The following is a 13,191-nucleotide window of genomic DNA, read 5'->3' on the forward strand; positions in this document are numbered from 1 at the left end:
AGCGGGGGCAGCTGGCCCCACAAGGGGCCCGAGCTCCAGAAGACAGCCCCACTTTTTGGGGCCCCCCTTGTATAGCTGAAACCAGCACAACGCTACATGTCAATTCTGTCTCAAACAACTTGGAGGAGAAGGCCGAAAGCTAGTGCTTTGAAAAAGCTAGCACTTCAACTGGTCCAGAGAAATGAAAATAAAAGAGAGAAGCCCCGGTAGCCAACCCCCAGAACCAGCCGTCTGCAGACGCTGGACAAATAGCAAGGGGGCCTTGTGAAAACCGAACAGACGAACCCCCCCAAATACCGCCCCCCCACCCCGAGGCGAAGCCGTAGCCTCGTTGCCGCAAAGAGGGGCCAGGCTCACAGGCGGCTGCTGCTGGCTCCCGGGGAAGCAGCAGTCCCCGCTCAGAGGGAGGGCGCTCTGCCCGGTTCCTGCCCGGAGGCGGCTCCGCTGGAGCACAGCATCGGGCTCGGGGCGTCTGCCGTGAGCACACAGGCGAGGCCTGCGGTCAAGAGGGGGCCGGCCGACGGGCCGGCCGACGGCCCGGCAGCGCCTGTGACCCAGACGCAAGGCTGGCTGCCCTAGTCTCGGACCCAACGGGACAGGGCACGCCCTCCATGAGGAGCAGGAAGGGGATGCAACGCCATTCGACACCCACTCCCGAGCCGCAGTCTCAAGGAGGACGTGGAGAGAACTCCCACCATCCAACAGACAAGCTGGGTCCACAAAGCACCCTCCCTACCACGTGGCCTCGGAGGTGAGCGAAAGGCGAGGGTGCCATGACCCCCGAGGATGAGGACGGGGAGCAGGGGAGGGGAGCACTGGGGGTAGGGGTGGGCACAGTGCAGGTGCAGCCTCCTCGGCGGCCCTCACCCAGAGGCTTGGCCTCCCGGCGGCTGCCCCAGGTGGGCAGAGGGGCTCACGGCCCCATCGCCTGCTCTCTGGGTAGGCCCCGAGGGGCTGCTGAGCAGGGGACAGGAAGGAGACAGCGGGGTCAGGGGTCCTGGGCAATGCCGGCCCCAGCCCCCCGAGCGGGCAGGGTGCGGGTTGGGCGGGTGCGGAGCCGCGCTCACCTGGGTCCAGGCCGAAGCGCTGAAGCAGGCGCAGGACCTGCCGCGCCAGCACCCGGGGGCTCAGCTTCTCCGGCCTCCAGGCGCTCACCTGCGGGTACCGCCTGCGGGAGAGAGGCGAGGCTCCGGCCCAGCCCTGCTTCCTCTCTCAGCGACTGCCTTCAGGGTTTCGTTTCTACCCCATACAGGGTTTTGGGGTTTTTTAAAGATCTTATATATTTAATTTTAAAGAGAGGGGAAGGGAGGGAGTGATAGCGGGAGAGAAACATCGAGGTCAGAGAGGAACGTCTACTGGCCGCCTCTCGCACGGCCCCCGACCCCGACCCGGGCAAAACCGTGACCGGGCCTGGGTCCTGACCGGGAACCGAAGGGGCGACCTTCCGGTCTGCGGGACGCTGCCCGGCCCCCCCGAGCCACACGCTGAGGGTGCGCACACCCAGGTTCAGAGTCGAACGGTTCTCCGGGCTCACAGGAAGGGCGGCGGGTCTCCGCAGGCCGCCCGGCAGGAGCCCCCGCACGACCTCTCCTGAGCCCCAGTTCCGGGTCCCGAGTCGCGTCCCTGCTGCCATCTGCAGCTTCCCGTGACCCTCGAGGGGCACATACGCGTCCCTTCTCTCTGGGACTGCCGGCGTGGATGCTCGAGGCGGGCTCCCCACAGCACCTCGCGGAGGGCAGACGGGCGGAGGCGGAGAGACGGATGCAGGGGCCGCGCCCCCTGGAACGCGCTCCCCCAGGCCCTGCCGGTCCCGCCCTGGGGCTCCAGACCGACCCACGTGGGCCCCTCGCCAGCAGGGCACCTCGGGGGCTCACCTGGCCACGACTCTGAGGTCAAAGCCCGGCCGGCACCAGGAGTCCATGAGAGCCAGCAGCCCCCGCTGGAGGTCCGGGAAGCCGTCCACGTAGCGCTCCACGAGGTTCACCTTGTCCTGGAGCAGCAGCGGCGCGCTCATCTGCAGGGGGTCGGGGGGGCACCCACAACCCTCAGCCCGCAGCCCGCAGCCCACACGCCGGCCTGGCCTCTCCGACGAGCCTGCACGCCCGGCTCCTGGAGGGCAGCGCCCTCACCCTGCTGGCGCCCATGACCTGAGCACACATGTGCACGCACCCAGTGCACACACACACTGGCATGCACACACGCACAGGCTGCCACTCCCAGGCCCCGTCCCTGCGGCTCCGGGGCCAGCCGGCCTCCGGGGTGAAGGGTGGGGGGGACCCTCAGCGGAGGGCAGCGAGCGGACCAGCCAGCGGCACTGGTCCCGGCAGCCCAGAATGCCTCGTTGTGCGCGAGACGGCACGCCAGCACGTGGGCCCGGCGCCGGCCCATGACCCCCAAGCCGCCCGGGCGCCCCAGGAGGCCCCGAGGGAGGCCCTGGCTGTGGGACTGGGGAGCTGGGCCTGGGAAGTGCCAGCCCCTCCCCTGGAGAACCACGCTGCAGCAAAGCCCCCTTCTCCCGCCTGGCCCCCCGGCAGCCTCATAGGTCAAGCTGTCCGGAACCCAGGTTGAACGGGAGGCCCTCCACCAGGCCAGTCCTCATGGGTAGCCCCACCCCCGGCAGCCCCTGTGGACTCCCTCTGGCCACCACAAGGCGGAGGCTGACCCGCTGGACAGGCTCCTGGAGACTGGCCACTCTGTGAGCATGTGGCACGAGGGCCCACTGACCACTCCGAGGCTCACGCTGGCGCCTCCCCACGCCTGCTCCCAGCCCCCCTTGCGGTCCCGCAGTAACACAGGACCTCTGCTCTCTGGCACCCCCCCCACCCCCCGCCCTGTGGGGAGCAGTGTCCAGGGCTCAGTGCTGGGAGCCTGGCAGGCCTGGGCCGGAGCCAGGCGGGAACCTGACATTTACATGAGAAAGACACTCACCTTTTCAACGTCCAGTTCTGGCTGCAGCCGCAGCTTCGTGCCCAGCATGACAGCCTGGCAGACACAAAGGGGCGGTTGCTTGGGGCCTGGGGCGCAGGCGGCCTTGGGGGGGCTGCCACACAGACTCGGGGAGGGCGTGAGCATAGGACCGGGTCTGGGGTCGAGGGGGGGGAGGAGGGGTCCTGGCGGAGAAGCCCCTGTGCCGAGCCAGACTCGCAGGGCGGGGGCGGGTAGGGACACCCCCCACATCCCCCAGGCTGGGGCACAGCCTGGACAGTGGGCACGAACCCCGGGGGCCCGGCCAGGGCTTGCTGACGAGGGGGTGGGGGAGGGGAGGGGCTGCTGCCCACGCCACGTGCCCACAGAGAGAGAGGCCCCAAGCGCAGCAGCTTCCCCAGGGGCAGCTGTGCCCTGGACGGGACGTGGGCCTGGCTGGAGCCGGACCCTGACCCCCAGGCTGCCCCACACAGGACTCGCCAGGCCCTGAGCGCCCGCACGTAGCGCTGGCCGCGCTATAAATAACCTCCATACATCGCACTCCCATTCTGAGCAGAGGACCCGGTGGGGCGGCCGCCCGCCCCGCACGGCTCACAGGACAGACCAAAATAGCGCTCTGGGAACGGCGCTCTCGGGCCTCTGGCCGGATCTCCAGGGGTGGGGGGCGGGGCCCAGGGCCTCTCCCTGCGCAGCCCTGACCCGGCGCCTCCACGGCCTGGCGGGGGTCCAGGAGCTGGGCCTGCACCAGCCCCCGGGGGCCCGGGGCCGGGGAAGGGGGCATAAGGCCAGGGGAAGGGGCATAGGGCCGGCCTGGGCTTGGAGGAGAGGGGGCTGGGGAAGGGTGACCCTTCCACCCAGGCCCTGGGCCAGTGACCCCGGAGAGGCGAGAGGGGAGGGGCCGCAGGGCTCGAGGGGCTGTCAGCCTTCACACCAGGGGGCCCCGCGCCTCAGGGGCCAGACTTCACCACCTTCCGGGGCCCGGCTCTCTGGGGGGGACGGCCTGGGGTGGCGGCCCAGCCACGGGGGCTCCAGGTGGGGCGCACGCAAGTCTGTGCAGCCCCCCCTGTTCCCCAGCCCCCGGCCCCCCACTCTCTGCCTGACGGGGCTGCCTGCCCCGCTGGGGCCTGCTGGGTCGGGGGGATTCCTGCTCCACCGCAACCCCCCCGCCCACTGCCCTGCAGCCAGGGCCCCCCACGGTGGGCGCTGTGTCCAGGGCCCTGTGGGGCGCGGGGGCCGTGTGAAGGGGCGGGCTGCACGCCGAGCTCAGACCTCACCTGTGTGTGTGGGGGGGGGGGGGGGCGCACACTCTACCCGGACGCTCTCGGACACGGTCAGAGGGGTTTCCCTCCCCTTCCCCCTCGTCCTCCCCGCCCCCCGGCCCCCCGCCTGAGGCAGCCAGCTATCCGTCCGGGCCCGGCCAAAGCTCTCCGTGTGCCCAGGGGGCCCTCTCCCGGCCAGGCGGCCTGTGTGGACGCTGCAGGGCTGCGGCTAGCGTGCCTGAGGCTGCAGGCTGCGGACACCCCCTGGGCAGTTTGGGGTGCACCCTCGCTGGGCACTGTGGCCCCAGTGACCTGGAGGGTGGGCCGAGAGAGCGCGCAGGACCGGGGGTCGGGGGGGGGCTGCTTAGTCTCACCCAGTCACAGAAGGGCACCCTGGCTCCATCCGGGGCAGCCGCGGTGACCTGGGGGGACAGCTGGTAGCAGAGCCACCTCCTCCGGGAAGCCCCCCGGCCTGGCCTCCATCTTGGGGCTCAGGTGGGGGTGGGGCGGGGTCCATATGGTCCTGCCATCGGGCCTGGCTTAGAGCTGGTCTCTGGTCGCTTCTCAGTCTGAGCTTCTGCTGAGGGGACCACAGCTGCCCGATGCCTAGTCACCTGGGAGCCCCAGCAGGTGTCGGAGGTCACCTGCCAGCCCAGCCACCTATGGCTGGCCTCAGACCCAGGTCCGGAGCAGGCACAGCTGGTGGGAAGGGCCCCAGGTCCCGAAAAAGGAAACCGCCCCGGGCTGGCACCTTGCAGGCCTCCCTGACCCCCCACGGGAGGACGAGCACTGGCCCCCAGGAGGGGTGACGCCGGGCTGCCCAGTGGCCGGGCCCCAGAGCAGCTGCTCCGGGGAAACAAGCAGGAAAACCCGGAGGGGCCGGGCGGTGGCTGTGGGAGGAGGGTCCACAGCCCAGGCGCCGCCTGCCCCCACGGCCCCGGACCCCAGCGCGGCCTGCCTCCCACCTCCGCGGCTTGGCTGGGCCCGCAGCCAAGGCACCCCGCCCCCCCTTTTTAAAGCAAAGCTATCTTTTTACCTTGATAAGCTGTTTAAAAAATGTAATAAAATAGCCGAGCAGACAAAAGCAGGCATTCATCCCGCCAGCCGCTGCCTGGACACGAAGCCGCGGGCTGCACCGGCCGGCGGGGCCGCGGAGCGGGCGCAGGCCTGCGTGCGGCTGGGCGCGGGCACTGGAGCATGCACCGCCTGCCGGGCGGCCCGCGCGGGACAACGGCCCCTCTGCGCAGCAGGGGCCGTGCGGGACAAGGCCCCCTTTGTGCCGGGACCCCGCCTGGCGGCGCAGGGCAGGCGCACGCGGGGCCCCAGACGCCCCCGAAAGGCCCGAGTGTAACAGGAGACGAGGCGTGCCGGCCGCCCTCCCGCGTCCTGCGTCCTCCGAGGGCACAGCCACCCGTTCGGCCCGCCCAGACCGGCCTCGCGCCCTGTGAGCAGGAGCCCGGCCCCTCACTGTCCCCTCGCAGCCATCTCCGTGTCACGGCGCCGCCCACCCGCCGCCAGGCGACAGCCGGGGCCGGCCGGTGGCCGGTGGCCCGCCCAGGGCCCACCCCTCCGAGACCGGGAGCCCCCCTGCGGCGGCTCCTCGCCGGCCCGGGAGAGGACCTCCGACACCTGTGCAGCTCTCGGGGGGCAGGGCCCACGGGGGGCCCACGGGGGGCCTCGGTGCCTGGCCAGCCCCGAGAGCTCTGCCCCGGCTCGGGCTGGGCCCCAGGAGGCCACGGGTGTGGCCAGCTGGACTGAGCCTGGACGCTGGGCGCCTCGCTCCATGGGAGTCCCCACCCCTGCAGACCTACCCCTCCTGCGCCCCCTGTGATGGTCACATGTCACCACGTGGAGAAGCCTTGGGGCTGCCCTGCGCCCCCCGAGCCCCGATTCCGGGCTCCACCGTCCCCCCCACAGGCTCCTCAGGGCCCAGATGGGGGTGGCCTTGCTCACAAAGGAGACCCCGCAGACGCCCCGGGACGGCAAGGCCTCAGTTCTGACCCAGAGACCCCCCAGCTGCTCGGCCCCGGCTCCCACCGCCCCCTGGCAAGTGGGCAGAGTGACCCCACTCTCGGGCACCCAAATGCTCGGCTCCCACTGTCCTGACCGGCGGTCTGAGCCCTGCCGAGCTTCCACAAAAACAGGGGTGTGGTGCCGAGGGGCTGGCCCGGTCTGCTGGCGCGGGGCGGGGGTGGGTCCTGCCCGAGCCCCGTGGCGGCTGGGAGCCCCGTGGCGGCTGGGAGCCCACGGGACCCGCGAGGAGTCAGTCCCTCACGGAGGCGCCACCGCTGGCCTCACCTGGTCCACGCGAACGTGCCGGAGGAGACACCGCCACCCAGAGCGTGGCCCCCGGCCCCCAGGCAGGGCCCCCCGACAGAGCCGGGGAGGCGCAGACACAGTGCCCGGGCTCTTGGGGGGACGCTGCCACGGCCCTGCTCCTCCGAGTCCCGAGAGTGTTGCCAGGGCCTAGCACAGGAGGCTGAGCCGGGCGTCCTGGGGAGGTGGCTTTGGCACACAGCTTTCTGGCCATGGCCGGGGTGCCCCTGTGCCACCGACATAGAGGGAGAGCCCAGTGGCACCTCGGGAGGAAGGCTGTGGGTGCTATGGGGTAGACCCAGACCCAGCACGGGGGGCTCCCGGGACCCCGACCTCAGAGGTGGTCCTGAGCTGGTTCCCTGGGTGGCTGGTCCCCGGGGTCCCCGGCAGCCCCCCGCAGCGGAGAGGCGACGAGGATACTGCCACTTGGACCCGGGGGGCCCAGCCCCCTCTCAGTCCCCCCATGGGCCCCACAAGCAGACAGGAGCCACAACCTGAGGATCAGAAGGAGTGTCCCTGGGCCCACCTCACCCCCGCCCCGGAAGGGGGCCCCCCGAGGCCAGGAGCTCCCACTCACTTCCTTGAACTTGCCCTCCTGGTGGAGCTGGTGGATGTGGGCCAGCAGGGGGCCTGGGCCCTCGGCCCGCAGCTGGAAGATGCTGACCAGGGGCTCCACGAGGCCGGGGGGGCTCTCGGCCAGGACCCTGAGCGCACGGGCCTGCAGCTGCTCCCGCCCTGGGTCGCCCTGGAAGTCCCAAGACCCCGTCTCAGCTGGCGGTGGCGTCCTGTGGCCACGGGCCTGGAGTTGGGCAGGGGAGGCCCGGAGGGTGGGGGACACCGGCGAGGGACACGTGTGGCTCTCAGGAGGCCGGGGCTCAAGCCCACAGGCTGAGGTGCAGTAGCCAGTCCTGAGGCCAAGTGCACAACCCCCAGCACCACGGGCAACCCTGGGGGCTGAGGCGCGTGGTGCCCACGGCGCCGAGACGAGCAGGGTGGGAGGGGGCCGGACCGGCGGGGCTGCGGGTGGGGCTCACCTGGGTAGGCCCTGGGGGGGGCCGGGCCTGCAGCCAGCACTCCAGCTCCAGGGTGACCCAGGCCTCCAGGGTGGGGCCCCTCCCCCGCCAGGCCCTGCTGCCCTCCAGCAGGTCCAGGAGGCCGGCCCGAGGGTCGTCCAGGGCAGTGAAGCCGCGCCAGGCCTCTGCTTTGAGCTGCAGGGACACAGAGCCTCGTGTCACCCGGACCCTCCTGCCAGCCCGGTCCCCGCTGACCAACCTCGCAGGGAGCAGGTCACGAGGCAGGAGGGTGACCAACCACCAGGCGGCATCCGGCCGGCACGGCATCTCCTGCCCCACTGAGGTCCTGCTCGCTCCCGTCCCCGGGCCGGGTGGCAGCTCTGTGCACGCTGGCGGTCCCGGAGAGCCTGCCGGCCCCACAGAGACCAGGGCAGACGGGGGCAACGCCCCGTCCACCGGCCTGCGGCCTGGCTGCCTGGCGGCAGGCTCGGGACCCAGGGCTGGTGCTCCGAGGACGGGGACGGTGGGCGGGGCCGTCTGCCGGCTTGAACCTCAGGCCAGCTCTGGAGAGCGCCCCCCTGACCGCCTCCCCCTCGGGCCCACAAGGCAAGGCCACGATGGATGGGACACGGCCCAGGATGTAGCTGCCGCAGGGCTCCTGCTGGACGCTCCTGGGTCCCCACGGCCAGATACGCCGTGCAACCGCCCGCCCTGGGAGAGGCTGCTGTGGACAAGGCCCTCCCTCCATGTGGCCAGTGGGGGCCCCGCCCGGCCCAGCGCGCAGGGGGCCCCAGCCCACCAGGTCCGCTGCTGTGGGCAGAAGCTGGTGGTGGCCCCTCCCACCCGCTCCAGAACTCTGGAGCCTGTGTCCACCAGGACGCCCAAATGGGATTGCCCACAGAGGTCCAAGGCCAGCACCCAGGGCCCCCGGCTTACCTGCTGCAGCTCCTGCGCGGTCCACAGAGCCTGCAGGGTCCGCAGGAACACACGCACGTCCCAGCCTGGGGGGGGGGGGCGGCAGACAGGGCCACGAAGAGCTGTGTGGCAGGCTGGGCCACGCAGAGCCCAGGGGCCATGGCCACCGACGCCGGGCTCAGCAGAGACGCCACCCTGTGCCCAGGCCTCCCGGGTCCTCTCCAGCCAGAACTCCACGGTCCCTTCCCCAGGCCTGTCCTGTGGTGGCCACCCACGGCCTGGGACCTCAGAATCCCAGTGCTGGCCCGGGGAGAAGCCTGCCAGGACACCGGGCCCAGTGGAGGTCGGGGGGCACCCCCGGGGTGGATGAGGACAGTGCCCTGGACCAGGTCCAAGGTCAATACCGAGGAGGGTCAGCTGGTCTGGAAAGGCTGCTGCCACCTGTGAGGCCAGGGGCCCAGGCACCCGGCTCTGAGTCTCCCACAGCCACCAGCACCCTTGGCTGCCTCAGAGGGCCTGCCCTGCCCCCACCCCACCTCGCAGCCCCACCCTGAGGCCTCCCACCCTCTGTGCCTCAGCACAGTCCTGCCGGCCTCGCCATCCTCCTCTGCCACCCCCGCCCCACCCGTGATCCGCCCTTGGCCCCTCAGGGAGGTGGAAGATGCAAGAGACCCTGGTGCTGACCCAGGCCCAGCCGGACCCCCACATGGTGGGGTCAGGGGCCAGAGTCAGGACCTGCACGGGAGAGGGGAGGTTCCTAATGGACTTCCCCACTCAGATCTGGGGATCGGGGGCCAGCAAATCCCTCCAAGAACTGAGGGGTCGACAGCCACGTGCCAGGTCCCTGCAGCAGACGGGACGCGGTGGGGAGGCCCCAGGTGGGGGACAGCCCAGCCCAGCCTGCAGGGAAGCCACCAGGACCCAGACAAGACACCAGGGGGCTAGACGGCCGACCTCTGACCCCTGGTGACCTCTGACCTTCAACCTACAGTGTGGGAGAAGGAGGGGCTCGCAGGGGGGTCTGGACACTGAGTGAACAGCTGGGCGTCTGTCACTGTGACTCGTCTGGGGACCAGGGGACGGGGCGTCCTCGCAGCAGGTCGGGGACACCGAGCTCACACGTGAGCTGCCGCCCCCGTTTGAGAAACACTGAGAGGGGAGAGCCTCCCTGACCCGACAGGAGGCAGCCACAGGCACCCCCCGAAACACAGAACCCCGAGTGGTCGCCGAGAGGCAGGAACCGGGAGGGGCGGCCGGAGACTGGGCGGCTCTGGTGGCGAGTACCCTGGGCCTGTGCAGACCTGGGACGGCCCCCGGGTCCAAGGACACGCACGGTCCTTGGAGAGACCTCGCGGGGCCCGGCGTGCAGGTGGCCGAGGGACAGCAGCCGCACTGGCACGGCCACACCCCGTGCGACCCCAGCTCTGCGACCTTCTGGGACAGGCCGGACCGCGGAGGCAGCGAGAAGGCCCAGGGCCGGGACGGGGGACGGACAGCTGGGACTCGGGGGGCTTCCGGGCGGTGGAGGGACCCGCGTGAGGCTGGGAGAGTGGACACGCATCACCAGACCTCTGTCCAGACACAGAGAATGCACGCACCACGCGTGACCCTGGTTGTCCGCCGTGGGCCTGGGGGCGCCGACCTGTCGCCCATGACAGGGGCTGACGGGCTGCAGACACAGCCGAGGGGACACGGCCGGCCGGAGGGCCCAGGGGTGGCGAGGCCCCGCGGCGGCTGTCTGTGGCCGAGCTCGAGGTCCTGGCCCCCTTCCTCCTGTGGGCGCCCCTCCGCCCTGGTCCCCCACCCCAACATCTGCACGCAACCCTCTCTTTTTCCCGAAGAAACCGTTTCTGGGGATGGGACACCCGAGTCGATGCCGCTTCAGTCGGCAACAGGCTTCCGGTTGGAGCACGCAGGCCGCCCGGAGGGGCTGGTGTGGGGGAGGCTGTCGGGGTGCGGCCGGCGTGCGGGCGCCTACGGGAAATCTCTGCACTTCCTTACTTTTGCTGTGGATCTAAAATTGCTGCCCAAAGATGTGTTTAAAAATAAAAACAGACCTGGCTGGTGTGGCTCAGTGGATTGAGCGCTGGACTGTGAACCAAAGGGTCGCCTGTTCAATTCCCAGTCGGGGCACATGCCTGCATTGCAGGCCAGGTCTCCACTGGGGGGCGCAGGAGAGGCAACCACACACTGATGTTTCTCTCCCCTCTCTTTCTCCCCCCCCGAAAATAAATAAATAAAATCTTTAAAAAAATAAAACCAAAAGCATCGTGGGTCACCGACAAAATGACAAATGATGAGGAAAGCCGCAGGGAATCCACAGACGAGGACAGGATCAACCAAGGGGCTCAGCACAGGTGCCCCACCCAGAACGGCAGCTCCCGGACGCTCCCACCTGGGGTCCCCGCCCAGCGCATCCGCGTGTACCCTGGGCACAAGAAGCTACACGGTCTGCACACGCACCTGCAACCCCGCACCCCAACACACGCCCTGTGCACAGACCGCACACATGCACACTCTCCCCAGGCATGCTCCCTGTACACGCCACACCCAGTCCAGCCACCTGCAGCCCAGTGGGAATCAGGGCCACAGGGGCCACAGGCTCACCCACAGAATAGCACTCACCACCAGTAGGATCTCCAGCGGGGGCGGGGTCTCCAGCAGGGGCGGGGTCTCCAGCAGGGGCGGGGTCTCCAGCAGGGGCGGGGTCTCCAGCAGGGGTGGGGTCTCCAGCAGCAGCAGTATCAGTGGGGTCTCCAGCAGCAGCAGCAGCAGCAGGGTCTCCAGCAGGGGCGGGGTCTCCAGCAGGGGCGGGGTCTCCAGCAGGGGCGGGGTCTCCAGCAGCAGCAGCAGCAGCAGCAGCAGCGGTGTGTCCAGGGTCCATCCTCAGAGCAGGCCGGGCTGGGGGAGGCAGCAGGCAGCTCGAGGCATCCGGAACTAGAGGAGAGAGACACTCAGGCTCCGGGGTCCACACAGAAGGGAGGGGGGACCCTGATGGGCAGGCTGTGCCGTGCCCACCTCTGTGGTCTTGAGGGTGTGGGGGTGCCCGGACAGCCTTGGCTGCCCTGCCAGACCTCGGAGGTAGGCCTGCCACGAGGACCCCCAAGCTCACTGCAGGGGCACCCCGGCTCTGGGCCGCCCAGGCTGGCACACACCAGGGTGTGCCCGGTGTCTGGACGCTGATCTTGGGAGCCTAGCGTCATGAGGCTACTTTTATTTCCCGAGAGAAAACTCTTACGTGGCATTTTATTTTTTCTCGGAAAGTGTCATTGTTTTAGACAAAAAAACCCCACCTTCCTTGAGTGGGGCTACAGTCAGTTTCCAAACATCCACTTCCTGCTCGCTGGACTGGCATCTCTGCTCTGGAACTAGCCCCAGATCCCAGGGCGACAGATCTGTGGGTGCAGATGCTCGGGGACCCCTTCCGCTGCTTCCATCTCTGGGAAGCAGGTAGCCTGGACCTGGGCTGGAGACGGACGGGTGGGGCTAGGGCCCGGGAGACCAGGCCTGAAGGACCCCAGCTACGGGGGGAGCCCACAGGCAGACGGAACCTGCCTGTGTCCCCTGAGGCTCCTGGTCAAGAAGGACCGAGACAGAACAGATAGGTCAGCGCAGCCGGGCTCCTCCTGCCCACAAGAGGGAAGAGGAGGCCCCAGCAGGTGAGAGGTCATCGGGTGGAGGGTGTGGGGGCTGCAGCAGTTGGCAATGAAGACCCTTGGGTGGGATGGTGGGACCGTGAGAGCAAACAGGGGAGCACACAGTTGGAGGAGGTCTGGCCTTAGAGGCTGTGAACCCTGAGACAGGACAGCGACCCTGAGCAGACACTGCTGGGAGACCAGGGAGGACGGGGTGTGGGGGGTGTGGCCCAGTTTTGGGGAAGACGGGAAGGACAGGCGCCTGGGGCACTCAGTCTGCGCGGGGAGTGAGCGGAGCCTCGGTGGGCAGGGGCCTGAGCGCGTGCAGGGAGCAGAGCGGCGGCCCAGTGCCCAGCGTGCACCTCAGAGGCCGCTCCCCTGTCACCTCCCATGACAGCCCTCCCTCCCGGGCAGGCACTCGTCATCCCTCCCACAGGCGAGGACCCCGAGGTCTCAGCTGGCCCAGGGTCGCAGTGGAGGAGACACAGCTACGGCTGGGCAGAGTGGCTCCGGGGCCACAGCCCACCTGCCCTACAGGCCCAGCCGGGGAAGGAGGGCCAGGCCTCTCTCTGAGTGACAGCTGAGCTCTGGACTCCAGCAGCTGTCCGGGACACAAGCCTCCCTGGACCCTGGAGGTCCCGATGGTCTGCGGCGCAGGGAAAAGGGCACTGCCATCCACAGGGGCATTTCTGGGGCTGGGGGCTGTGGTGGGTGATTTTTTTTTTATGTGTCAGCCTGGTGAGGCCATGGTGCCCGGAGAGAGGGGGTCAAACACTGTCCCAAGCTGCTGTGAAAGTAAGTTTCAGAATCCAGACAGTGCCCAGCTCCCCCTCCATGAGGCGGGCAGGCCTCAGCAACCAGTCGGCCTTATAACAACCGAGGTTCCAAGGGAGGAGGGACCTCAGGCTCCAGGAGGCCTTGGCCTTGAGTCTCAGCATCAGTGCTTCGGGGGTTCTGTAGCCCCCCCAACTGCTTGAGCTGATTCCTTAAAATCCATGAGACGCCCCCTCTGGGTGCAGGCGTTGCAGTGCCTTTGTGGGGAACCCACCTCCTGGACTAGGAAACGAAATAAACCGCATTTCACGCGGAGTCGGGCAGGAGGGGGCGCTGTCGACCGCCTCCCGGGAC

General features: G+C 69.5%; 1 protein-coding gene across 1 annotated transcript in view; it reads right to left on the reverse strand.

Annotated features, from left to right (window-relative positions):
* EXD3 (exonuclease 3'-5' domain containing 3) overlaps positions 1-11,141 on the reverse strand; it is a gene marked incomplete at its 5' end in the record, with an annotated part of 39,391 nt that extends 28,250 nt beyond the window's left edge. The window contains 7 exons of the mRNA XM_036020144.1: positions 1,068-1,168; positions 1,875-2,014; positions 2,929-2,982; positions 7,078-7,245; positions 7,535-7,708; positions 8,450-8,514; positions 11,054-11,141. Of these exons, the coding sequence (XP_035876037.1) occupies positions 1,068-1,168; positions 1,875-2,014; positions 2,929-2,982; positions 7,078-7,245; positions 7,535-7,708; positions 8,450-8,514; positions 11,054-11,141 (790 nt within the window). The remainder of the gene's footprint in view (positions 1-1,067; positions 1,169-1,874; positions 2,015-2,928; positions 2,983-7,077; positions 7,246-7,534; positions 7,709-8,449; positions 8,515-11,053) is intronic.
* Positions 11,142-13,191: the final 2,050 nt, after the last annotated feature.

The sequence above is a fragment of the Phyllostomus discolor genome, chromosome 3, assembly GCF_004126475.2.
Source record: "Phyllostomus discolor isolate MPI-MPIP mPhyDis1 chromosome 3, mPhyDis1.pri.v3, whole genome shotgun sequence".
NCBI lineage: Eukaryota > Metazoa > Chordata > Mammalia > Chiroptera > Phyllostomidae > Phyllostomus > Phyllostomus discolor.